The sequence below is a fragment of the Drosophila bipectinata genome, chromosome XR, assembly GCF_030179905.1.
Source record: "Drosophila bipectinata strain 14024-0381.07 chromosome XR, DbipHiC1v2, whole genome shotgun sequence".
NCBI lineage: Eukaryota > Metazoa > Arthropoda > Insecta > Diptera > Drosophilidae > Drosophila > Drosophila bipectinata.
The window spans coordinates 15845550-15872553 of record NC_091735.1 but is presented as its reverse complement, the minus strand read 5'-3'; the positions used below and the strand labels follow the sequence as shown (position 1 = coordinate 15872553).

At 38.9% G+C, this 27004-nt stretch overlaps 1 protein-coding gene across 2 annotated transcripts; it reads left to right on the top strand.

The window, feature by feature from the left end:
* The first annotated feature begins 1945 nt into the window (after nucleotides 1-1945).
* oc (ocelliless) lies at nucleotides 1946-23204 on the top strand. 2 transcript variants are annotated; one of them, XM_070276243.1, is made up of 4 exons: nucleotides 1946-2491; nucleotides 11563-11961; nucleotides 13926-14080; nucleotides 21339-23204. In XM_070276243.1, exons 2-4 carry the CDS (start codon nucleotides 11790-11792, stop codon nucleotides 22692-22694), a joined length of 1683 nt encoding a protein of 560 aa, XP_070132344.1. In that variant the 5' UTR covers nucleotides 1946-2491; nucleotides 11563-11789; the 3' UTR covers nucleotides 22695-23204. The 2 variants fall into 2 exon arrangements, with proteins under 2 accessions (XP_070132344.1, XP_017110034.2); XM_017254545.3 differs by having other exon boundaries at nucleotides 11563-11970.
* Nucleotides 23205-27004: the final 3800 nt, after the last annotated feature.

Here is a 27004-nt window from a genome sequence, read left to right as displayed (position 1 = left end):
AATTAGCCGCAACAATTTAATTTTCCCGCTTCAAAATGGGAAAAGTGCGAGAGGAAAACAACAATTTGAACAAGAAAAATCCATAAAATATTTGTGCAACATTTTCTGGCCAGCCCTCCCCCTCCCCAATGTGCGTGCGAGCGAGAGATCCGAACAACTGTCGTCAGCTATTTCAAATTGTCGTAAAAATTTGATAAGGTTTTTTTCCCGCCAGTGGCCCGTCCCTATGGCGCCCACCCAACTACTCCCCTCGACAGTTTTTTCCTGCGTCAGCTAACAAAGCAAAAAGAAAAAAGTTGGGCAAAAAAAAAACTAACAGAATTTGTTGTTGCAAGCACTTGGTATATCATTTACAGTTACGCTGCCCGAGGGGATTCACTTTTGAGATTCTTTTACAGCAAAAATTACACTTGGTGCCTACTTGAAAATTAAATGACATTTTCTTATTTCAATACTTAATTGTGTTGATTAATTAAGAAATTCTTTAATAAAATAGATTTTTAAATTTTTTTAACAAATTACATGTATTCGGTTTTTCTACCTTTGATATACATATTATGTACATATAATGTTACATATTAATATGTATTATTGTATTTTTAGATTAATTCTCTTACTGACTACTAACGTTTGTTTGTAGCACTTGGCCCTATCATCTACAGATAAAGATTCAGATAGATTTAAGACAGCAACTATTTCACAATGTTTTTCATTAAAAATGTATGCTATACCTCAAATATGATGATTTTAAAACATTATTTCGTATTAATAATACAATTTACATGAAAGAATAATTTTATTTAACTCTTTGACAAAAGATGTATGAAATATTTAAAATATTTCCCATTTACGCTTACCCATTTTTCAATTTAAGAATATGTATTTTAAAAATGTAAGTAATTCCAAGTTTCTGGGTCAAAGCTCTCCCAAAAATTACTCATACGACCTGTTATCCAGAATATATTTTTTGTATTTCAGTCTATTTATTGATGAAACAATTCAACTAGACCATCAAATTCTTTGGTTCTGTCTTTGGGTATATGATAATTGAACAATGGGTCTGCCCATTGTGAAAGTGAGTGGGCCAGCTCCAAGTGTGTGTGACTGGCCCCGCTCTCGTCCTGTCTACCCCCTTGCTGGCTCCGCTGGCTGTTTGTTGTTTGGGTGTTCTCGGTGTGTGCATGACAATTTTGCGACGTCGTGCCACAAGAAGGCGAATAAGAAGCAGAACGACCAGAGTACTGACCAGCGTCCTTTGCACCACCCCACTCCACCCCCTGCCTGGCCGCCTCGTTCTCTTATCTTTGCTGTTAGCTAACAAATTTTAGCGTTGTTTTCTATTGCTTATTTTCGCTGGCGTGTGTTTGGGTTGCCTTGTCGTTTTCATTAAAATTTCATTGCTGGCGCGCAAAAATATGAAGGGAGCTCGGTATTTTATTTATTCTTTTTTTTTGTTGCTTGTTGTTTTGGTTTTTTTTTTGTGCTACCAACAAAGTTGTTGAACTGAAGGCAGCATGTATTTTTTTGGGGTGTGGTTCCATACACACACTCACGCACACACACATGCTTGTGAGGGAAAACAGCAACAACTCTGCTGTAAATACAGCTCCTCAGTGGGCGATTGAGCAGCTCTCTCGCTCTGTCTCCCGGACCGAATGACACGGCGCGAGAGGGATGGCGAGAGCGAGCCGGCCGAAAAGAGATGAACGCTTCACGGGTGGTGCGATACGGGCATCTCGCTCTGGCGCACGTCCAGAGGCGCCAGCTCCAGGGGTCAGCCATTGCTAAAAATCAACGCCGGAAACACAGGCTCTCTCGCTTGCTCCGCAGCCGGTAGTTGTTGTTTTTAGCAGCGGGTCCCGGTACTGGTTTGCTGCTGCCGCAACTGCTGCCGTTCTGCTCGCTGCGCTGCTGCCGCCGCCACCGTCGTACGCTGGAGGTGTCTCGCAATTCATTTCCAGAGTAACTTTCGTGCCGCTCGGGTTGTTTTTGTGCGTCCGTCGCTCATACACGCTCGTTACCGTTAAACGTTGCCGTACCCGTGACCGTAACCGCCTGACGCTCGTTGCCGCTCGCAGTTAGTATTCGCCGCGTTCGCCGCAGCAGTAGCAACAAGAGGGCATCGTCGCCAAAAACCCAAACACACACAAAACACAAAGAAAGCCTAACAAAACTAGCGGTAAACAAAAACCAAACACAAAACCCAGATATCATCAGAGATACAATATCTCTCGGATACAGGATATACATATGGAAGTGTGCCAGTGATTTTTTTATGGTGTCCTCAGTGCCAAAACGAAAAGAAAAGTCCAAAGCCATATAAACATCAACAATAATCGAAAATAAACAACTGGAATACTGAAATATCTCAGAGGTCTATCTGCGGACGAAGATATATCCGAAGTATCTGCCTGGATCTTGTTTCAAGTCCATATCGCCACTTGGAATAACAGCAACGATTTTGGTTCTAGTTTTGTTTGTTTTTTTTTCGGTGAGTGCGCCCACCGATCCCACCAGATCGGCCCAAACCCCATTATACTGCCCATATCCCGCCCATATCCATCCGATTTATCCCGGATGGCGGGCCATAACGGATTATAATGCTTGGGATTAACTAGAGGATCGGTAGACTTAAGTAGTTCCAGCGACGGGGGCTCAGATTGTTTTAATCGGGAGGAGTACTAAAGGTTTTCCAAAATTCGTTTCAATATCTTAGGGATTGGTATATCTGAAAGCTAAACTATCAGTTTATATTCTTTGATCTGTTGAAGTGGGAGTATTTTTGTATCTTGGGGTTTAACTTTTGAAAGGATTTGTTCGACCTAATTAGTTTTCGATTCATCAAATACCTTATGATATTTACTTCATTCTTCATATTTTTACTACTTAACTCGTTAGTTATGATGTTTCGAAAAGATAGATAACATATTTAGAGACGAAACTGAGGTATTTTCCAAATATATATAATTCCTTACTGTAGAATCAAAACCTACAATCGTCCGAAAGTTGTAAAACTTGCTTATAGAGATATACTCTATAAGTAATATAAGTAATAAGTTATAAAGTATATTCAAAATATGTAGATCAGAGTTTTTAACACTTTTATAGTACATTTGATGTGTCTGAAGTGTTTTAAAATATGATTCCCATATGGAAGTTTGAAAATACTTAGTAAAACTATTGTTTACTTTTATAGAACTATAGTTGTTTCAAAAGAAGCTTCATATATCGTATATTACTATAGCAACTACAGGTATAACTTATAATTATAATTATTTGAAATATTTTTGAACAAGTAAACCTCTTTCTAAGTAAATCTTTTTTCTTATAAACTGAAATTTCTTGAAAAGAAGTCTTACAAATTTTGAAAACCATTGAATTCAAAGAGCCATAGTTAATAGTCAACCATAGTTTTACTGGAAGCATTATTAGAAATGGTTAAGAAAAATGTTTTTTTTACGGTGGGGACTCCCCTTGGCCAACAAAAGTGTGATTATTTTTGTTCGACCTCTAGTTCTTCCAATTTATTCCTAGTTCCTCCGACTCTTTGTAGGTTGGTTAGAACCTATAATTCCAAGTTTTAGAGTTCAGGAAATTCCCGTCTATGACTAATACGCCGTAATGTGAGAAAATGATACCGCATTCAAGAGATTCGTTATGATTTTCATAATTTTAATGGGCATATTAAGGCCGCCTCCCTTAATTAGGCAAAACATTCGACTTCGACTGAATCCAAAATATTAGAGAGGAGGGAGAAAAAAAATACAAAATCGATATAGTAGTGACTGAGGATGGTGTTGTGTGGGGAAGGGGGGCGGACAAACGGCAACGGAAGAGAAACCCTAAGAAATCTAAGAAATCTAATATTGGATACAATAGATACAAGCCGACGCGACGGACCCGTTCAGGTCGCATTATTCACACATTTATTCCCCCCAGATGATGAAGAAGAAAAAAATAACAAACCGATCGTCTAATTTCAAAGCGGCGGCTATAAATTAAAAAATCTGAATAAAACGTTGACTCCTCGCTGCTACTTTGTTGTTCTGTTTCCAATAATTTGCATATGGTTTGTTAGAAGCAACAGAAATTAATATGCAAGTCTGCCGTCTTCTTTCGTGTGTTCGTTTTCTTGGTTTTTCGGTTTTTAGTATTTTCTAAGATCGATTTGCTATTTATTCGAACAAGAAAAATTCTTTTAGCGAAAAGATTTAAGAATTTATCAAAACGTTGAATCAAAAGTTAAATTTTATTTTTTCTAGAGACTCCGGGAGAGTGTGTTTTCGGTTTGTTTGGTTTTCACCCACGCGCCTGCTGGGCTCCATGGCTGGATCTTTCGGCCTAGCCTAGATCCCCTCGATGCCTGAATGGTCCAATGCCTCAGTGTCTCAATACCTCAATGCCAATTCATTCATTCATCCACAACATCCGCCCAGCAGCGCTTGATTTTTGAATTGAAAGTCGCCAAGATCGCGTCGCGACATATTTGATACCTTATCGCAATATCCCCTTGGAGAGTGAGTTTTTTTTACTCGATTTACTTTTTTTGTGGATTTTTGCTCTAGGCTGCACTGGAAAAAAAGCGAAGTATGGTAGACCATTTATTTGGCCTTTTTTGATTGCCTTAAAAAACCTATGATTATAGCTTATGAATCTTATACATTGGAGGTTTAATATTTTGAAAGCCTTTTCCGACAATTTTTCTTTAAAAAACCTATTAATAGTAGGTCTTGCTTAGAAGCTAATAGTACATGTAATTACCTGCCAAATTTTCGTATTTAAATAAAAAGATTGATGGATCCCATTTTCTTCAAGTGTAAAACGGTATCCATTGTTCCGCTTTCCTAGCACGCCCCAATCTTTCGATTTGATTTTGGCTTCAACTCCGACTTCGACTTCGGCTTTGAGTACGAGTTTCGGTGTCGACTTCAACTCCCACACACAACGGGGCATACCTACGAGATCGAGTATCTATATATCTGTGCGAGTGCCGTTTGCCTTTTTTTAATAATTTTTTTTTCCCAATTTTTTGTATGATTTTTTTGTTGTCATCTTTTGTCAATCTGCTTTGGCGTCGCCTCGCCTCGCCTTAAGTGAGGTTTCGTTTCATTTCGTGTGGCGTTTCTTAGATATAACCATATATACTTCTATTTCATTATTTTCTGTGCCTCCCAATTATTTGTATTATTAATTTTTATCTCTCTTCACTCTTTGCTCATTACGCTGTTTTGCTGTTTGCTTCTCAAATTTCGTTGACAAAGCCATTTAAATAGAAATCACTCAGACGGTGCCAGACAATATCTATCTATTTTTTGGGTTCCATTTCCAGTTTCGACTTATCAAGATCACACTGACAATGCGTCAAGTAATAAGTTTTTCTACCCGTCCACCCGGGAATTGTTGTTGTTACGTTACTCTACTCTATTAGTTTATTATTGATTTATTGTTGGAGTGTGTGAGTGTTTTTTTTTATATTTTTTTTTTCATTATTGTCCACTGTCCACATGATGCAATCATTTGTCCAGGCCACAAAAAAAAACCAAAACAAGCGCAATTCATTCAATACTTTTTCCCCCACAATTGGTTACTATTTTTGTCCAGGTTTTTTGAATGGAATCGTAAGAAGCGAATGATGTAAAGGCCAGAGATTTCTTGAATTAAAACAATTTTATGGAAATTTATTAGAGCATTGTTTGGAAATATAATGGAAGGAAAATGTTTGTAGAAACCGTTTTTAAAGAAACTAAGATTTTTAGATGTTTCGGAGTGTGACACACTTCATTTACTAGATTTAGAACAAAATTTATTTATTTTATTGCTTTAGTGAGGAACTCTAATAGAACTTTGACAGAAATGGAATGAAAATTTGACATTTTACATTTTAATTAAAGCATAAAATAGGTTAAAATACTTTAAAAATAACTAACTAGGAATATTAAATGAGACACGCGGAGATACGGACAATGAGGGTTTCAAGAGGGTTTTAAAACTAATATAAAAATCTGTATTTAGATTTGTATTAAAACATGTTATTGTATTAACTGGTTAAAATAAACTAAACAAAACCTAGCTTACTCGATAGTTTATAACCAATTTTATAATAGAAGACGGACAACCGGACTAATAAATAGGTCGTTTAACCTTATTTCAGCCATAAATTGAATCTTTATAAATCGTAACGCCAGATCTAGATAAGGGAAAAAGGCAATCTACTCAATTGCTTAAATGCATTTATAATTTATTGCTTAACCCTATCCAATTGCAAATTGTTCGGTTAATGAGAAAGCAATTAAAAAAGCCACAAAAGCAATTTGTTAGCCGGCCAATAGTTTCGCACAGTTAAGGGAGCTCGTTTTGCGTTAAATGTACATGGTTTTTTTAGTTAGTTTATATGGGCAATAGATTAATTTGATTGAGCAATCTGGCTGGCATCTATTAATTACAGAAACTGCTGTTCATGTGTCAATTTTATTAGGTAAATAATAAATAATTTGCCGTGCGATAAGCGAAAATACAAAAACTAATTAAAAAGATACACAGATACACACGACACTTGACAGTGGAAAACTTGTCTCCGCGACAGAAACAGTTAGTTGGCTTGGATTTCTAGGCCATAGACTCGCACTTAACTTATATCTGGTGATATCAAGAGATACTATACTATATGTTTGTGCGAATGGTGGCTTTTTTAATGCGTCTTAAACTTGTCAAATCTTCACACTTTTTCAATTATTTGGCACGTTGCTTAATTAAACTTCAGGCAACGTCAACGTCAAAGTCAGTAGCCGGGATCCACATCAACAGCCTCATCACAATCATAATCGTATAATCGCGATCCTACTTCTCCGTACACCGTATGCCAGCAAGGTTCCGCCAGCATTTTCACCAAAGCGCTCTAAAATAAAATAAGTAAATATAATTTTATGCGAAAATTGCAAATTTAAATGTCAAAATGCATTTGCGTAGAAATGACTGACTGGGATACACAAGCAAAAAGTTACTAACAAGTTTAAACTTTAAAGTTAAAAGTTTAAGAGAAATAAAGGAGGTAGGAAATAATACGTAGGAAAATAGGCCTACAAAAATATAAGCCCTCAGCGGGGTTTAAACTCTATTGTTTCATTATCTTTCAAATAACTTTGTAATTTATTTTTTTTTAGAATACTTATAGCATAAAATAGTTTTTTTTTTTGTATTTAAATAAAATTTAAAAATGCTTTAAACTTATTCGTCTATGCTTTTCAATTTGAAATTCTTTTGTTTATTTAAGAATGTTTTTTTTTTGTGTAACAACTTGCTGGCCAGTTACCGTGTTACCTGTTTTCGGGACGTGACTGCTGAAGCTGCTACTTCGGCTACTTTTGCTACTTGGACTGCCTGCTGGCTCATTCTTTGTTGCATTTATTAAGTTGCATTATTTCCAAAGAGACAGACCGACAGGCAGACAGACGGACAGGCTTATTATGCTAAACCAGAGAGTCACTCCAACTCAGAAACTCAAACTTGAAGTCCGACTACTCGTCTAGTCGCTATATAGCTTCTCATATGTATGTATGTACATACATATATAGATTCATATTCCAGTAGCTGCGGCTCAATGTAAATGAGCCTGAGAAATGCATTTTTCATCTGCCAGTTCATCCATCTCTTTCGCTTTTTGTGTTTCTATCTCTTTCCACAGCCCACTATGAAAATTTAGAGCCTACACTAGCGATCATAAGAACTTAGGAAATATTAAAGGTTTCTTTTTTAGTTTGTTTTCAGGGAAATATATAGATATGGTTATTCAGATTTGAATTTAAAGCTAGGAAAGTATTTTTCGATAACTATAGTTTGAAGTTGAGAAAAGTTTAAAATGAAACGGTACTCCAGGGAAATATTTTATAAGAAAAATAATTTACAGTCTATTTAATAATGAAAATAAAGTAATTAAATCTTAAGAAAGTTCGTTAATTTTTTTTTATCTTTCATCCCAGGAAATTTAATTTCAAACCTTGCGACGGCTTACATTAGTTTCCAAACTTGTATGTTTCTCTCCCAATGTGTCCAATCTTTTTAGCTTTTTTCGACTTTAACTATTAGTGGTTAAGAAATAGATTTGTTAAGAAATAGGATTTATGATCTGCTATCAATTGTGGTGCTCAGGGTGGACGGAAAATGTGCAATATGCCCGGGCATATTAAGTTGTTATAGAGGTTGTTAAGACAACTAATAGCTGCGACTTGGAGAAACTAGAAACATCTACTAGGAAACTGACAGGTTAGCACTCCTGACAGCTGCACCGACCAGCCTGATGGCCTCTGACTGACCAACTAAAAATAAACACATGAATAGTAATAATAATAGTTATAATATGTGTGTTAGTCAGAGTCAACAGTTAGTGGACTATGACCAAAAACTTATGCAAAGTCCAGTCATTAATCAAATCGAAAATAATAAAGAGAGTCGGAAATCTTCCCATGGCCCCGAAATGAACAGTAGCCAGAGTGGCCAACAACTTGGTTCGATTTCTTTTCGGTTTTTGGTTTTCGACTTTCCCAGTTGCCAGTTGACGGTTGGCAGTTGGTAGTTGCCAGTTACCAGTTCCCAGTTCCCAGGGACCCGGGTGCCATTAGAGATCGAGAAACAGCATCATCAGCCAAGCAAAACACTTGGATGTGCGGGTTTCGGATCGCCTTTTGGGTTTTAGCCCCTTTGACAGATATTACGGTAGCAATGAAGGCACTGAGAGAAATTTATAAGCACTTAAATAAAGGTTGAAGCCATTAAAGCTCAAGAAAACACCAAAGACAACCCAGAGGCCTATAGTTCAAGATTTTTTTAAGCGAGTCCTACCATGAATCTCTCTGAAACTTTCCAAATCTTTGTATTAGAAGCCCAACCATAAAATCAAATAAATATATAGTCGAAAAGTAGACTTTTTCTTCCAGTGTGTGCCATCTTCAAATTGGTAGCTGATATTTCTTGACTTTATTTTTTTTTCCTCGCGGCTGTTGTTTACCAACCAAATATTATTTTGACCGTAATTACGCTCGGACAAATGAATTGTGGCTTATATCTACAATGTGTATAAGCATTATATCTCATCACTATATGGAGGAAATTGAAACTGAAAGTGGTATCACAAAACCATACGAAATCCCACCAAGAATCGGACTTTGAAAATCAAAAAATTGCCGAATGGCATTTATAATGAAAGTGTCTCGAAAATCGTACGTGATATATTTCGAGTTCAAATGATTTTGTCTCGTCTCGTTTTGGTTTTTAGTTTTTGGTTCACAATGGATCTCTTTTTTTTTTTTAAACCAAAAAAAAGAAGAAGGAATATAAAAAAAGCCAGCGGGCCGCCTTCTCTTCTCGTCCCTCTTTTTTTTTTTTGCCATTTACCATGATTTTTCATAATCAGCAGCGAGGGCGGCAGGGGCGGGACTGGAGGACGGGGCGACCCCCAGAGGCAAATGTCTAGAAAATCACGTAGAGCCACAAACGTTCCCGGACTCTCGATCACCGGCGATCCCAAAATCCCAGGTTGTCTCCGCAAACCGAAAATGTGTCACATACTCTTTCGACTCTTCGACAGATGTTGAGAGTTTCTGGGTTTCAGCTTTTCTTTATTTAGTTGTTCTTGCGGGGACATTTCTTTATATTAATAATTTGGTTAAAATTGGGTAAATAATAGGTAAACTAATAGATATAAAAATAGCTTACTTCTTACTTTAAATAGCAGTTGAATTTGTAGAAAAAAATATGAATAATCTAAAGAAAAGTAGTTCCATATTTATCTTCAAATGTTATAAGAATACTAAATATTCAACTAATGAATAATAATTTAAAAATGTATTTTTTAAACTATGAAATAAAAAAACTTGTATGAAAAACTATTTGAAAAACAAAACCAATTACAGATTTCTAGCTTATGAGCCACCGTTTATTTAAATTTTAGAAAAGCAGTTGCAGTATTCCCCGCTTAGGGAATCCTTTCGCTGGGCCCTGCCTCTGTCTCCGTCACCCTAGCGCTCGCTGTCTCTTTCTATAAGTGAATGCGTCTCCTTTTCACTTTTCTCCCCCTCCCCAGCCCGACCCAGCTCTCGAATTGAAGCCAGATGTGTTATTAATTTGCGTGTGCGCGTGAGCATGTAATTTGTGAAATCGATGGAAGGAGGAGAAAATCAGGAGCATCTCTCGTATCGGGTGCTATCAGGGTCGAGTTTTTTTTTTCAGGTTTTGGTTTTTGGTTTTTCGGGTTTTTGGTTTTTGGGTTTCAGTTTCGAATGCACGCACACACACTGGCACTGGGTATTTGTTTTTGCGGCTGCATTTTTGAGGCCCCGAATGCACTGAGCCATGAAAACGACATGACAAAACAAAACAAATTTTTACAAATTTTCACATGTGACAAATAGTTTGAGAGGGTCTTTGGCCGTCGATGATGGGCTCTTTTGGCATCATTTCGAAATGGAGGGAATAAACAATGAGTAGCAGGAGTAGCAGGCTAGGTGTTCGTGCTAATTCTGCAATTGGCATTCATTGGCCTCTTAACCTCCCAGATAGTGCCAGTTTTTTTCGCACGAAAACTGCCCAAAATATCACACACAAAGGCATCGGAATCTAATCCAGTTGCGCTATCTCTTTCTGGCCCGGCCAGTGCCGTCTCTGTCGTGGCTTAATCTTAATGCCTGTGGCCGGCCATTGTCCTGGATCAGTTAGTCCCTTGCCGCCCGATGTGTCCTAGTAAGTGTCTGAAATAATCCTGCGGCTAAGCTCAGATCAAAGATCTTTAAACCGCAAGATAAGTTTCTCGATTCTCTATATAGGTATTCCATATAGTCGTGTCTTGGAGGCGGTTGGTTGGGTAATCTTCCGGGTTACCATCCAAACCCAACCAGATTAGAAGTTTTTACATCATTCCGGACAGACCTCGGGATTAACAGGGCGGTGCGAGCGAGACGGGGCTACGGTGTGGGAGTGGGCGAGATAATATATCGTATAGGGTTTCCAGATATATATTCCCGAACCTCTTGCAGTTCTCCGTCAGTCTTGGAATGAAATTGGAACTCGTGGCAAGAGCTTAACCCACAACTTATCTTCTGATTTTCGTAATTTCCAAGCAAAGTGTTTGTTTTCGATAAAATTTGAATAAATACTGGAGTAAATTTTTGGTAGATAATTGAGTTATAGTGAGTGATGGCTGTTATTTTCCATTATATGTTTAAAAACCAACCAACAAGTGTTTGATTTGGGATTTAAGAATTGTGTCTTATAAGGGTTTGCTTGGGGGATTAAATATTAGAAAATAATATGGCTTAAAACAAGAAGTATTACGAGTAACAATTTGAAATATTTTTGCCTAAAAACATGTACCATATTTCAAGATTCATTTTAGTATTATAAATAAAATTCAAAAATATTACCCTCCGACTTACCTGCCATTCTAAAATCCTTTCAAAGGCAGGCCTTCCTTCGACCATATCAAATTCGTTTATGTAGAGCTTCCAAATAGTCGTAAATTAAGCAAATAAAAAGTTTTAACAATTTTTAAATATCATGGTTTTTTTTTTATAGATTGAAGAACAACGGAGAAAAGGCCAAGACTAAGCGGGTAAGCTAAACAAAAATCGGAAAACCAAACACACAAAAAAAAGAAATTCGAAAAACGCAACACGGATCACCGTATACGGTTAACGGAAGACGGAGGCCGGACGGAGGATACAGGATATATAGGTGGATATAGCCGACGGCCAGTGGATCCTCACAGCTTCAACGTGGCGCTCCATTCGACCGAGGCCTTGATGGCGGCCGGATTCCTCAAATCGGGCGATTTGGGCCCCCATCCGCACAGTTACGGGGGCCCGCATCCCCACCATTCGGTGCCCCACGGTCCCCTGCCGCCCGGAATGCCGATGCCATCGCTGGGCCCCTTCGGCCTCCCACACGGACTGGAGGCCGTCGGGTTCTCCCAAGGTATGTGGGGTAAATATCGCACGACAATTTTGGTATACGTCCTACATTTCATTCGTAAGTTACAAATGTGCTGAAAGTTATTAAAAAAAAAAAAAAAGAATTCTCACTTGAGTAATCTGTAAAAAAAAGAGAAATTGCAAACATTTTTACACTTTGAAAAAAAGTTACGAAGCTTAGGCACTATCTTGGTTATTTCAATTAGATGTATGTACATAAAATTTAATAGTTTCATAATTTGGATTATTTGGTTCGAAATTTTAATTCTGAAAGTATACAAGCTTAGGGATATTTTGAGATACATGGGTATATGATATCATACCATATCATGATGTATTGAACTTTATAAATATTTTCAAATATATTCCTTAAAACATTTACAAGAAACTGAACAGATGAGAATATAAAGACAAAAATATAGCCATATTTTAGAATACTTTTTAGTAAAAAAGAAAAAACCTCTTCAATTTATAAACATTTCCCAGATTTGTTTTCTGTTCTGAAAACTAATTGAGATTTTTGTAAGGTCTCGACCAAAGAGTGGGCTTCCTCCGCGTTGTCTGCTTTCAGTTTTGAGTTTTTTTCAATGCCTTTCAATGTCAGTTCGCATCGATATTGCATCATTATCAGTTAAATTGTCAAAATGAATAATGAGCTTTGGGCGGTTTTGAGTCGCAAGAGTCGCGAACCAAGAGATACGTTTTTATCTGCCGGTTTTTTAGTTCGGATCGGTTTGGTTCCAGTTTCGTTTCGATTCGTTCGGTGACGCTGCAAATGACAAACAAAACCTGACAAAAATCACAAAAAATTGGCTACAAAATGCCAACAAAAGACTCTGCCATACAGACATAACATAAAAATTATTGAAAAAGCAAAAAAAAAAAAACCAAAAACAGTCGTTAAAAAAAAGAATAACTTCGTAATCAATTTGTTTGTTGGCTTTTAAATAATTGAGAGAATTTTTTTAAGGGGGTTATATAAAACTAAAAATTTCATAACTTGATACATTTTCAAAGTCAAATTCCTGGTAGCCGTAAAAAATATAAACTCTAACAAAAATAAACAATAAAAAATTTATGGGTGCAGTTAATTAAGCAAAACAGAAAAAATCACTCTCTTTCTCTCTTTCCTTCTATTAAAAAATATACAGAAAATTGCAATTAATTTAATGGATAAAAAATAAAATAAAAAGTCGGCGACCATTTTGAAAGCGAAAACCGAAAAACGAAACTGAAACTGAAACGGCAGCTGCAAAGTAGAGCCAAAGTTTTTTATTCAATTTATAAATTCATGACCGAAAATGACTAACTCATTAATTTTTGATATGGCCGGAGAGGGAGGGAGTGTGTCGGCGCGAAAGAGAGGGCCATAGCCGGGGTGTATTTGGGACAGGCTGGGAAGTAGGACAGAAAAGAAGGAAAACGAAACAGGGAGTGGGTAGTCTGGAGAGGGTGAGAGCGACCGAGGAGGGTCAGAACGCCTGAGAGCGAGGGAGACAGAGCCAGCTAACAAAGCAAACAATGCGGCGGCTTAGCTCACTCACACACACGTACACACGCACACTCGCATCCACCCATGTACATAATGTACTGAGAAAAAAAAAGAAGGGAGTCTCGGGTTTTTGGGGCGGCTGCTGCACGGGGGTTGGTTCTCCCCCTGCCTCGACTGCCCCTTCTGCCCACCAACCCTACGCGAATCTTTTTAGGGGTTGGCTGTCGCATTTTTCGGGGGTTGCTTTACCACACACACACAGACACGAAGGGCAACAGAGAGAGAGACACAGACACGCAGGCACACAAAATAGCGGTAACGCCGAAAATAAAAACTGGGAACTCTCCCAACCCACACGTCGTATACTTGATATGTTTTCCAAGCAACTTTCAGCACATTTTCTTCAGGCAGTTTCTTTTCTCAAGACTTTATTTTAATGTAATATTTTTTTCGTATTTTTTAAATAATTATTAAAGGTGTAAACACAAGGAAACAACGTCGCGAACGTACCACATTCACACGCGCCCAACTGGACGTCTTGGAGGCACTCTTTGGCAAGACCCGTTACCCCGACATCTTCATGCGGGAGGAAGTGGCCCTCAAAATAAATCTGCCAGAATCCAGAGTACAGGTAAGATATAGAATTTTAATAACAAGAAAATTAAGTCATATCCAAAAGAGAAAAGCCTTAAAAGTCTAAGAGAACTTATCCCATTGAAAATCAAAATTGTAAAGCAGTTGCTTTTGCAAATAACTGAAATATTTCTTGAGGAATTTAGACGTTTTTTATTTTTAAACAAACCTAACCAGATTTATTCAAATTCTAAAAAATTTTAATTCTCCCAAAAAATAATACATAATACATAATTATGTCCATGTTAACTATAAGAAAATTAGCTTAACCTTCTAAAAATTCTATTAGCCAAGAAAAGGGGAAAAAAGCCATAACTTCTTTAACTAATTCCCTAAATCAGAAATTGTAATGTCTTTAATTTACATCTCCGTCCCCCAAAAAGGGCAAACATGCACCCAACACTTGCTGACCTGCTATCTCGTTTATTTATTTATTTTTTTGACTTTGGAAGCCCATTTGCCGCACATGTGAGCTTTTCCAGCCGCGTTAATGCCACAAATGCTGTGGCACACTTGTACAGTTGATTTAATTAGGCGAAAATGCCCTCGGAAAAGTGCCGGAAAAGCCATCACGGCGAACGGCAAACGGCGAACGCCAAATGCTGAAGAAAATCCATAAAACAAACAAATTACAACAGCTCGAAACAGATTGTTCACGGCATGGATGTACTAGGATATGACGGGATATAGGATATAAAACATATACACTTTTATGGGGGGTTGGTCGCAGTAGCAGTTCCTCCTTCACATATGGTATGATGGCGATGACTTTCAATGCAAATAGAGGAAAAGCGGATGCTTTTTCGAGAGTGGAATAAATTCCCCGTATCTCGTATTTGCGGAAAGTATTTGCGGGCTCTGACGACAAGTCACCCCTCGAGGATATCTGGGCTAGCTGAAAAGGACTCCCGGATTCAGTTTACCCAAGGCATTAGTCGAGCATAATTTGCGCTAATTTTTTAGCTTCAGACCAGATGAGCACGATGACGTTAAATTGTACAACTCAATTTTGTTTGGAAAAGCCTGAGGACGAGGAACCTTAGGAAGAGGCACAGGAAGAGGGATCGTTTCTTTATTTCACTTTCGTGTTTGTTTAGGTGTCCCTCGACTCTCTCGATCAGGGCCTAAACAAACAAACTCCCTAGCGCCGTTGGCCCAAATGCTAACTGCCAACTGCCAAATGGCCCAAACACACAGCCCCTTCTTCCGGTTTTGATGGAAAAAAAAAAATAAAGAAGAAAACTGTCATCTCCCGTTTTTCCGTAATTTCTTGGGCAAACACAGCCGCAACAATTGCTAACGATCGATCGTTTTGAAACTGCAGTGACAACCGAAAACACACACCCCAAACATTAAGCAAACATTATTGGCAACATTATTTCACAAAATTGTCAAATTGTCGAAATGTCACCGAGTGGAAGCATATTGATCCATCGATTTGTTTGCTTTGCTTGGCGATGGCCTTGCTTTGCTTTCCACTGCCTTTGTTCGTGTAATTTAAGGACGTGACATTGCAGGGTCAAAATCAGTAGTATAGGAACGAAAAAAATTATAAAAAATTGGAAGAGGAAGGAGCTTGTTTAAGATTATTTTAGCAAAGTTTTTAATTGAAAATAATATTATTAAACGGTAGAGTTAAGGGAATAAAAGCTAAAGAGTAGTTCGGTATTGATTCCTGGTCTTATTGGCAAAGTTCAAAGATAGGTTAGGATAGGATAGGTTTTCATAATTTAATTTCCAAAAACTAGTAAGTTTTGAAGTAAAACAAAGCTGAAACTAAAATTCAATATAGAAAATATTCATACAAATTCAAAATTCTCCTCTTAAAGTAAAAAATGCCTAAAAACTTAAGTATTCAAAAGTTATTGACATTAGCAGGGCCAGAGACTTTAAAGAAGCGCCCAAGAAGACGACCGAAGAAGCCCCTGCAGTGGTCGGGCTGAAAAGTGAAAAACGACACGTTCTCCTCCGAAGGGGGAAGACAGGCAACCAACTAGGAGCAGGAGAAGGCAGAGGTCCTGCAGCAAGGACACCTTGCACATGTCCCATGAATTGACTTCTCGCCCCCGTCTTCAGTCCTTTTTTATTGCTTCCTCTTTTGAAAAGTTACGTTTTTTACACAATTGATTCCCAAGTAATGCCACAATCAGGATAAGAGCGAAGGAGACCGAGTGCTATTAGAGAAAGAGAGCACAACATTTGTATAGATTTTCCACATGTTTTTCTTTTCTAAAAATAGTTGATTCAGGTTTATTTCTAGAGACAGTGGGTGGAAATGGGACTCGGCAGAGTCTTTTGTATTCTTCGGTACTACTTGCAAAGTAATCGCCGTTTTCTGACCCACTGTACCTGTCCCTGGCGATGTGTGACGCAACATGTCAATGCATTCGGATGCACATCCACACATCCACTCGCATATCAGATTACAGCAAGGAAAGCAAGGAAAACTAGGAAAAACCGTACAAAACCTCAAGCCCCACACGCCCCTCTCGAACCCCGTATGAAAATGCGAAAATGTGGAAATGCCAAAAAGCAAAGCGAAAAAGCAAAAACACAACACGGTTCGTTTGCATTTTACAAGGCGTCTGGCTTTTGGTTTTTTCTCTGGAACTTGTTGGGGTTTTTGGGGTCTGGTGGGTATCCATTGGGTAATGTCTGGGGGCGTTTCGGTATTGGGGTTTGGGGTTCCGTGTTAGTTTCCTACCTCGCTGTTTTGTTGTTTTTTAAAATGCAAGGAAGCCAAGCAACTCAATTAGCCAGACCAGAAACTAGACTTTCGGGGTCTGGGGAGGTAGGAGTTTTTCACTCGAAAGAGCTCTGACACCAATGGAAGAAAATACCTAGGCGGGAGATTCTATTTCTAGTGGGAATTTAAACTGAAGAGTTGCAAGTTTGAACTAAATTAAAGTCTTATTCCTATTCTTAAGCACTGTCTACAAAAAAATCATCTTTAAGCAGCTACCCATTTTTAGAGGTCACCCACTCATAGACCACCTCCGTAGCATCGCCTTTATTTGGGTAACTCAGTGAGAGACTCCTCACAGCAGGATCTCCATTGAAAGGGAACACCTCCTCGGCCTCCACATAAATAATCATTACACTCCGCCCCCCCCTCCAGAGTCCCTCGAAAGGAAGCAAAAGGAATCTGGAAACAGAATCAGAATCGAAATCAAAATCAGAGTCATAATCGGGAGACTGGAGGGCTTAGGCCTGGTAAATATTAATTGAATGATAGGCATCTTTATGGCCCAGTAGCACTGCCGGGGGTGGGTATTTCGGGTTTTTTTCTTTTTCCAGTTGGATGGGGAGGTGGGGGGTCTTATGAGTGAGTCGCCGGGCCCCTCGGTAAGTGAGAGGGCGTTGATTGCAACCAATACAAATAACGTAATAATTTTACGCAGCTTATCTGCACCAGAACAGAGCAAACATTTACGCCCAAATGTTTTCATTCGCCATTCGTCGAGGACGAACCAAGGGCGTAGAGGCCGTAAAGGGGGTTGAACCGGGGACGACGGCTGCCATCGCTCGGCAGTCATAAATCACAGTGAAAACCAGCAGCAGGGCCACAATCATAGCAGTCAGCACCCTTAATAACCATTTCCACATCCTAAACACTAGGAAAAATAATTTTTATTTTTCTAGAATTTTTGAAAAAGTCAAGAGAGAGTTTTTGAAATATTATTCAAAATATGAATTGCTATAAAATATTCAGCATAACAAGAATATCAAAAATATTTATTTGGAGTTATAGCTCTATACTAAATTTTCAAAACCCATTTTTCACGTTTTTTTTGAAAAAGTTAATTTTGGAAATATTAAAAGATATAATCTTTAAAAGAATATGAAACATATTTTAAAAAAAAAAGTTAAAACCTTTTATTTAAGAGCCTTTAGAACTTGAACCAACATACATCTAAGCATTTGAAACCCCTTAGTTTTTGGATCTGTGTAAGCCCTCTGTTTACCTTCCCTAGTATTGTCACCTCAGATGTCGGATATTTTTGCCACATTTTCAGCTGTTCATCGGCGATATTTAAGGGTTGGAAAACGTGAAAGAGACGGCAACAATGGGCGCCGGACAGAGACAGGGCTAGGGAGAACGCACCTAAACTTAGCCAACTCTTTCTATTTTTTCCTTCTATGCGCTTTCCATTTTCCCTTTTCAACTTGGCATTCCTTTTTTGTTTTGTTGCCAAAGGATTTGTCTGCCGACAAAAAAAAAATGACATAGGGAAGAAGGGTACGATGAAGGGGGAGAGAAAAAAGGAGGGATAGATGAAAGGAGAGAGCACAGGGAAGGGAAAACTTTTCGCTCACGCACAGCTGTTTTATAAAATTAATTTTCCCATTGCGGATTAACAATTTCCACTCTTTTTCGCCACCTTTTCCCTTTTATATCATTTACGCCGAACGAAAGAGACGGGCGACTGCTGCATATGGGGCTTAGAAAGAGACGGGGCGAGTTATGCATAGCAAATGCATAATTTTACATTTTCGTTAATGCCACATGGGGACCAAACCCACCAAATATGCATATTTTCGTACTCGGGCGGTTGGCGAAAATTAAAAGTCAGTCAAGAGTTAAATGGAAAATTTCGTGAGGTGGTTCTAGTTTGTTTTGTGTAATTCAATTTTTTGTATAAGGGATTATTAATTATAAAAAATTTTTGAAAAGGTCTTTTCTTACATCATTCATTGGCAATTGTAATTTTTATTTGTTAAATATATTATATTATTAAAGGAAAATTACTTTCAAACAAAAAACTAAATACCTATTCTCATTTTCGAAATTTAATTTTTTGTAAAATAATTTTTTCAACATATTCAAAGTATAAAATACTAAATTTATTAAATATAATTTAATTTATTGTCATAATATTAAAAATGAGTAAAATAATTAGAAATGTTTCACTTTTTTAAAAAACAACTCTCCAAAAAAGGCCAAACAAGTAGCCTGAGAATATGAGGATATCTGTTACCCAAGAGCCGGAAAACTTGAAATTTCGTCAAGTGTTTTCCTTAGTCAAGTGCCATTTTCTCGCTTTCCCAGTGTGCGCCTGTGTGCGTGTGTTTATTCGTCAGATGGAAGGCGTAGAGTGGGCGTGTGCCGGATGGCCGGCGGCTGCATTTTCCCACATCAATTAGTTTGCCGGGGCGGGCCAATGAATAAATTATACGGGGGCGGTGGCGGGGCTGCCCAGTAACAACAAGTGCAAAAAGTCACGCGCTCCTGGCAGCCCAACAACAGAAACAACAACAACCACATTCCTTGGGCAACCAAGAGAGGAAAAATTACATCAACAGCCGCCGGCGGCCAAAAATTGACTCGATTATATTGTCACACACACATACAGTCCTCCCCCTCTATGAGGGTCCCTTGTAAAACCACCCACTCGACCCGCCCACTGGCCCACTCTGCCGCCCGGAACGCATCCCTTTCGGGCCCGGAGACAGGAAGACAACAATAAACAGGCCATAAAGCGGCACACTCGAGCGCAAGGAATTCACTTAGCCCTGTTTGTTATGCTTAAGGGGCTGCAAACAATCCACTAAGTGCCAGGACTCCCGGTCTGGCCAGGACCAAGCCAGAACTAGCTTTTTTGGGGTGACATGGGAAGTAATCAAACAGGTTTTCGGAATTTCGTTAAGAATATATCTTTTGAGAGTTTAAATATCAATTTATTCTTCATGTATTTTATTTAGGTGAACACTCTAGAAATCATTTCCATTTATATGTCTTTTTAAAATTAACATTTTTTGTTAAAGAAGTATTTATTAAAGTCAAAAATAATACTAAAATAATCCTGTCCTACAAATCCCTTAAAAAACAAATCCTTTAAGAAAAAAAAGTTATTTCCAATTCTTCCAAAGTCTGGCTTCACTAAAACCTATACATGACACAGTTTCTACAGACTCTGATCTAGTCTAAAGAGCTAAACTCAACTGCCTTTCAAAAACAACAATTATTTTCAATACTCTCTCCGTGTGGCATCACTGGTGTCACTCCAAATCACAGATCAAGCAGTTGAAGCAGTGCATAAAGCTTAGGAAGCAGTCGGAAACCGCACTGCCTGGCAAATGTTATTTCAGAGATTTGTTGTTTGGGGTTGGTGTTGCTTGCTAATGGCTTGTGCCTTGGTAAACAGCTGAATTTATTACCGCCTACTCCCCCACTCACTCCGCCTACCCCAGACTCCCCATCTCCTTTTTTTTTTTTTTTGAAGTTAACACTTGCCACGCGGCTGTGGCCACTCGAGCATTTCATTGCCGTAAATGTATACTTCTCGAAGAGAGTTTCCTTTCCGAAATTCAATGGAGGCGGGGGCTGGGCACCCCTCAAAAAAAGAGCATTAAACAAGGCGTATCAAATTTCATTATTTGTCGACGTTGACGTTGACGTTGTCGTTCACCCCCTCGACCAAATTCAATTTCAATTTTCAATTCAATTTTGAATTTGGAAATCCCCTTTTGTCATTTGACTTTGCTCCGTCCATGGACTTGATTTCATTTTCAATTTCCCATTCGGGCCTTTGATATCGTTTAATGAACTGTTGCCAAATTTCATAATAATATTGATAACACTAAGCCTGGGAATTTTTGCAAATTTTAGCAGAAAATTTAGCCAACATTTGGCGAGCATTTTAAACGATAATGAACTTCAAAAGCCGAGCTTTTTGTCGAGGGGGCTGGTTGGGTGGACTTCAAAGTGATTTTTCCTTTTTATTTTCAAATTGTCTCGTTTGCGGTTTTGATTCATTTTCTGATTTTGAGATTGTCCAAAGGTGGGAGGTGTGTTTCCAAATTTGTAGACACAGGACTTGCTTGAATAGCCACGATTTTGTTTTATTGAAATTTTGGTTTATGGTCGATTGATTACAGGGGAGTTTTTTACTTTTTTTCCAGGAAAAAAGTCCCAGGGGGACTTGGGGATCATTTATAACCAGGATTAATATTTTAAACTTTAAAGTATGGCTTTAAAATTTTAGGGCTACCAACTTGGAATAGGCTTTAGCTTTCCTGTTTTGTTTAGAATTAATAAAAGTAACTTCCAAACAGAAATCCAAAGGCCAACTCATGTCACGTTCCCCAATTATTTTTATGGCGACCGTGACAGGTGCTGGCCTGAAAAGTTGTCTTCAGCGACCAAGTTCACTAAAACTCCATAAAAAATCAAAGTTTCTGAAAGGCTTAATTAATAAAATCTTAAAAAAAAATATCAATTAACTAAAACCCTTATTTTCTGTTTGTAATTCCAGGTCTGGTTCAAAAATCGCCGCGCCAAGTGCCGCCAGCAGTTGCAGCAACAACAGCAATCGAACAGCCTGAGCAGCTCCAAGAACTCCAGTGGAAGCGGCAGCTGCAGCGGCGGTGGCAGCTCCTCCAACAACCGCTCCAACAGCAACAACAACAGCTCCTCGCAGAACAACAAGTCCGGCGGTGGCCAGCAGAATAAGAGCCAGTCAAGCCAGTCCTCACAGGGCGTGGGCAGCGGAGGAGGCGGAGGTGGCAGCGGCGGCAATGTTGGCGGCTCATCCGGTTCCGGCAGCAGCAACTCGGCGGCTGCGGCGGCGGCAAATGCCGCTGCGGCCGTGGCTGCCGCCCAGCAGTCGATCAAGACGCATCACAGTTCCTTCCTGAGCGCCGCCGCAGCAGCAGCTGCCAACAATGCCAGCCAGTCAACCAGCAACAGCAGCCAGTCGAACAACGGCAATCCCGGCGGCTCCACGCCGAACAGCTCCAGCAGCAGTAGTCAGACGGCAGGTGGCGGAGGGGGCGGCGGTAGCGCTAGCCACGCCCATCTGTCGGCGGCAGCGGCGGCGGCGGCGCTGAATGTGACGGCAGCCCATCAGAACTCCAGTCCGCTGCTGCCGACGCCGGCCACGTCCGTGAGTCCCGTGAGCATTGTTTGCAAAAAGGAGCACCTGACCGGAGGCTACGGCTCCGGCGGAGTAGGCTCTGGATCTGGCGGAGGCCTGAACCTCGGTGGAGGCGTTGGCGGCGGCGTGGGCGGTGTTGGCGGCGTCGGTGGTGTTGGAGGCGTGGGCGGTCTGGGAGGCGTTGGCCAGGACCTGTTACGGTCGCCATACGACCAGCTGAAGGACGCCGGCGGCGACATCGGCGCCGGAGTGCACCATCACCACAGCATCTACGGATCGGCGGCCGGCAGCAACCCCCGACTGTTGCAGCCCGGCGGCAACATCACACCCATGGACAGCAGCAGCAGTATCACCACACCCTCGCCGCCCATCACCCCGATGTCTCCGCAGTCTGCGGCCGCAGCAGCGCACGCCGCCCAGTCGGCCCAGTCCGCCCACCACTCGGCCGCCCACTCGGCCGCCTACATGTCCAATCACGACTCGTACAACTTCTGGCACAACCAGTACCAGCAGTACCCCAACAACTACGCCCAGGCGCCCAGCTACTACTCCCAGATGGAGTACTTCAGCAATCAGAACCAGGTGAACTACAACATGGGCCACTCCGGATACACGGCCTCCAACTTCGGACTGTCGCCGTCGCCCTCGTTCACCGGCACCGTGTCCGCCCAGGCCTTCTCGCAGAACAGTCTCGACTACATGTCCCCGCAGGACAAGTACGCGAATATGGTGTAGAATCTACTGTTCCAGTACTGCAGCAACAGCAGCAGCAGCAATACCAACAGCAACAGCAACAACAACAGCAGCGGGGGCAGTAACTCCGGAAGCGGCAGTGACAGTTCACCCATCCTGGAGCAACAGAATCTGCACCATCACTACAACATCCAGCACCAGCATTCACACCAGCATCAACAGCATCTGCACCAGCAACACCCTCAGCAACATCACCAGTTGCAGCACTCGAATCTCCAGCAACAGCAGCAGCAGCAGAATCTCCACCATCAGCAGGATCAGAATCTGGATTCTACTTTTGGGTAAAATGGGTGCTACAGGTCACCCACCTGCAGATACATATCCCCCTGCTACATGGACAACCTTGAATGTTTACAGCCCTCAGATGCAGCTACCAAAAATGCCATTTGGTGGAATTAGTGCTAAATATTCCTAAAAAAAAAAAAAATAATACTTGACGGGCGAGTTTCGAACCCTTTACTCTGCACGACTCTAAGAATACTCCCTTCTTAGCACTGAAGCCACCAGAAGGCCTTTGAAGAGCAAACCCAAGACATTAGGGCTGATATTTTTTTTTAAACTTTTTTTTTGTAGTTAACGAGAATTTTTTTTTAACACTTATACATAGAAAACCCCTTAACATAGAAGAGTGTATAAAATATAGAAACGGAGGAGCGAAGTTACAAGTTTATACAACCCAAGACATAAACATAAATCTAAACTTATAGGTATTATAGATCTAGCATAAGCAGCCAGGATCAACGAAGTAAATGAGTGATAACATAAATAAAAAAAGTATAAAAAAATATAAAAAAATCCTTAAAACATTTGTTAAAATTCAAGCAGTAAGCTACATGCAGCAATGCAACTGCATGGCGAAGAGAAAAATTAATATATAAGTGAAGCGAGAAAGGTGAGGAGGAGGATTTTTAAATGCAATACGTAGACCATTCCATGGTACAGCCAGGGGGTTGGGGAGGATCCGAAAACAGGGAGGGATCCGAATGAAATAGAGCTGTTCGAAGACCCCGGGGGTGGTTAGAGAGAGCTCAGCATATCATAAAGCTAAAAACTTAATTCCAATTTCAAGTTCTTTAAACCAAACTAAACAAAAAGAAGTTTCAAGTTCAAATCATCATTTTGTCGTCTTTATATATATATATATAAAATAAAAACAAAAATCGATATTTATACATAACATTTAAAAAATATATATAGAGAATACGACCCAAAATCAGCTAAAAACGAATTAACATTTCAGACTTTAAAAGCAAAAAATAATAGAAGAAAGCAAAAGTATTTAGCAAGTAAGCGAGATGATGAAATTAAAAGCTAAAATCTTCACATACCCGATCGAAGTATATATATATATAGAAATATATATAGGAAATTTTATTGAAAATAAAAAAACGATGCCAGAATCCAAAAGAAGCAGACAGCATGAAAATATTTATAAAATAATTTAAACATAATTTTTAAAAAACGTGTACAAAAACCTAAAAAAAATACATGAGAAATTCTTGGGAAAATATATATATATATATATTATTGATATATATGTGTGTAAATGTTCTTCATAAAGTACGCTAAAAGATTTATAAATATATATATAACTAATTAACGAAAAACTTTTGTAACATTAAAACAAAAACACACAAGAGTTAGTTCAATGGACGGTTTTCTTCACATTTTTTGTTTAGTTTTAATTTCAATTTAATTGTAATTTAAGCTTAACAATTTGTTTAAAAAACACTCATACACAGCCACAGCCACACACACACCTAAACAATTACACACACAGACACACTCAAGAAGAAAGGAAAATGTAACGAAATCGAAGAATATTTAGCATTTAATTCTCTAAAACTAAGAACTTTTTTTTTCTGCGGGTTAAATTTTAAGCGAAAAACAAAAAGACGATGGAATGAGAAAAGATCAGAAAAAAATAAACAAAACTAGTTGATAATATTTAAGAGCGGATCCGTATACATAAATGTATGTATCGCTATATACATACACATTCAGCGTATATATATGCACGATCCCTATATATATATTATAAATAATTATATGCTAATGTTTAAGCAAACTGGTTAATTCTTTTTTTTTTTTAATTATAAAACCAAAAGAAAAACTAAAATAATTGTAAAAAGTTCACAAAAATATGATCAGATGAATAATATATATATATAAAGAAAAAAACATCAAATGGCGTTTTTATTTTTTTTTGGAAGGCTTAAAGGTTTTTTTTCAGGATTATTTCACGATTCAACGGAATTTCAAGAATGGTTTGTTTTTGGAAGAGAATGTTTTCTAATAAGAAAAATTGGAGTTTGCGTCAAGCTAACCTCAATTTATCTAGCTATAAAGCTAACCTTAACCTTACCTTTTGATTTGATATCATTTTCGGAATTTTTTCGGGTCGATTCGCAAATATATGTTTTTGTGAATTGAAAGCAGTGTTTACGGTTTTAGGTTTAATGGTTTCAACTCCATGTAAAAGTATTTATAACAAAACAGTATTTTATAGATATATTTGGATTAAAAAATTAATATAATATAGCCTAAACTTTAATTTCTTTTAAAACTTTCTTAGTAGTTTCAAGGATTAAATAGGTTCTAAATAACTAAAAAGTACAAAATATGTTTTTGTTTTCAATATTTGGTTTGAACTTTTTGATTTCTTGTTCTCTCCTTGAAAAACCTCGTCTGACAATCTTTGAGAAATCGTGTTCAAGGGTGTACCGCAGTAAAGGAGCATCTCCGACCCTATAAAGTATATATATTCTCGATCAGGAGTTGATATGAGCATGTCCGTCTGTCTGTTTCTACGCGAAATAGTCTCCGTTTCAAAGATATTGACTTGAAACTTGGCACACACCCTCTTTTCCTTTCCTTTGCACGCAGTCGGGATCGGGCGACTATATCCTATAGCTGCAATATGACTTATTGATCGCAAATGCCATAACATTTAGAGTTAGAGAGCTGCGATTTTCTATGGGTTCTGTTTTTTATAATATGATCAAAAAATAATACGACATTGTATATTTGAGATTTATGTATATACGATCGTAATTGCAATTACGGCTCCGCCCGCGTAAGCGTAAGCGTTCCTTTCTAGTTTTTATACCCTTGCAGAGGGTATTATAATTTTGTCCAAAAGTGTGCAACGCAGTAAAGGAGACATCTCCGACCCTATAAAGTATATATATTCTTGATCAGGATCACCTCCTGAGTTGATATGAGCATGTCCGTCTGTCCGTCTGTCCGTCTGTCTGTCCGTCTGTCTGTCCGTCTGTCTGTCTGTCCGTTTCTACGCGAACTAGTCTCTCAGTTTTGAAGCTATCGTCTTGAAACTTTGCACACACCCTTCTTTCCTTTGCACGCAGTATATAAGTCGGAACGGCCCGGATCGGCCGACTATATCCTATAGCTGCCATATAACTGATTGATCGGAAATGGTATAACTTTGGTGTTTTTAGAGTTACAGCGTTCAAATTTGACACGAGAGCTATTTTTGGCAACACATTACGACATGCCAAATTTCATAAGGATCGGCCGACTATATCTTATAGCTGCCATATAACTGAACGATCGGAAGTGAACCATCTTTCGTGTTTTTGAAGATAAAAAGCTGAAACTTGGTACAGATTATATTTTTGGCCAGTTGATCCAACCTACCAAATTTCATTAGGATCGGCCGACTATATCCTATAGCTGCCATATAACTGAACGATCGGAAATGGTACTTGGTAGAACTATATACTAACTATATACCAACTATATCCGATGTTTGCGATATATATCCGGTTTTAACTGCAAGGGTATATCTACTTCGGCTCCGCCCGAAGTTAGCTTTCCTTTCTTGTTTTTTTTTTTCATTTAGTTTCTTTGAAAATTTCAAAAAGATTGGCTTAAAGAATCTCTTTCGTCTTCTAAATATTTTTAAAAAAGTTTAAGTTTTTTCTGATTATTTCATAATTTTTATATGAATCATATCTCTATTCTGTAATTATGTTTTTATTATTTTTCAAGTATTTCTTGTACCTTTCCCCAAAAAGTTGAGTCATAATTCTCGGCCACCTTCCCAAGCGATACACACCTGATAAATAACTCTGGAAGCCGGCAATCTTTGGAATTCGGTTTGGCAAATAAACTCGATCGCCGGCAGCTTCCAAAAAGAACATTCCAAAGCCGGACATGGACCAATCGCTTTTGATTCTCCTTTTTTTTGGCAACTCCTGTGTGAGATTTTGTTTGTTTGCGCATTTATTGGCATCCGTGGGGCACGCGCCTTTTTGCCTTTTTGGTTT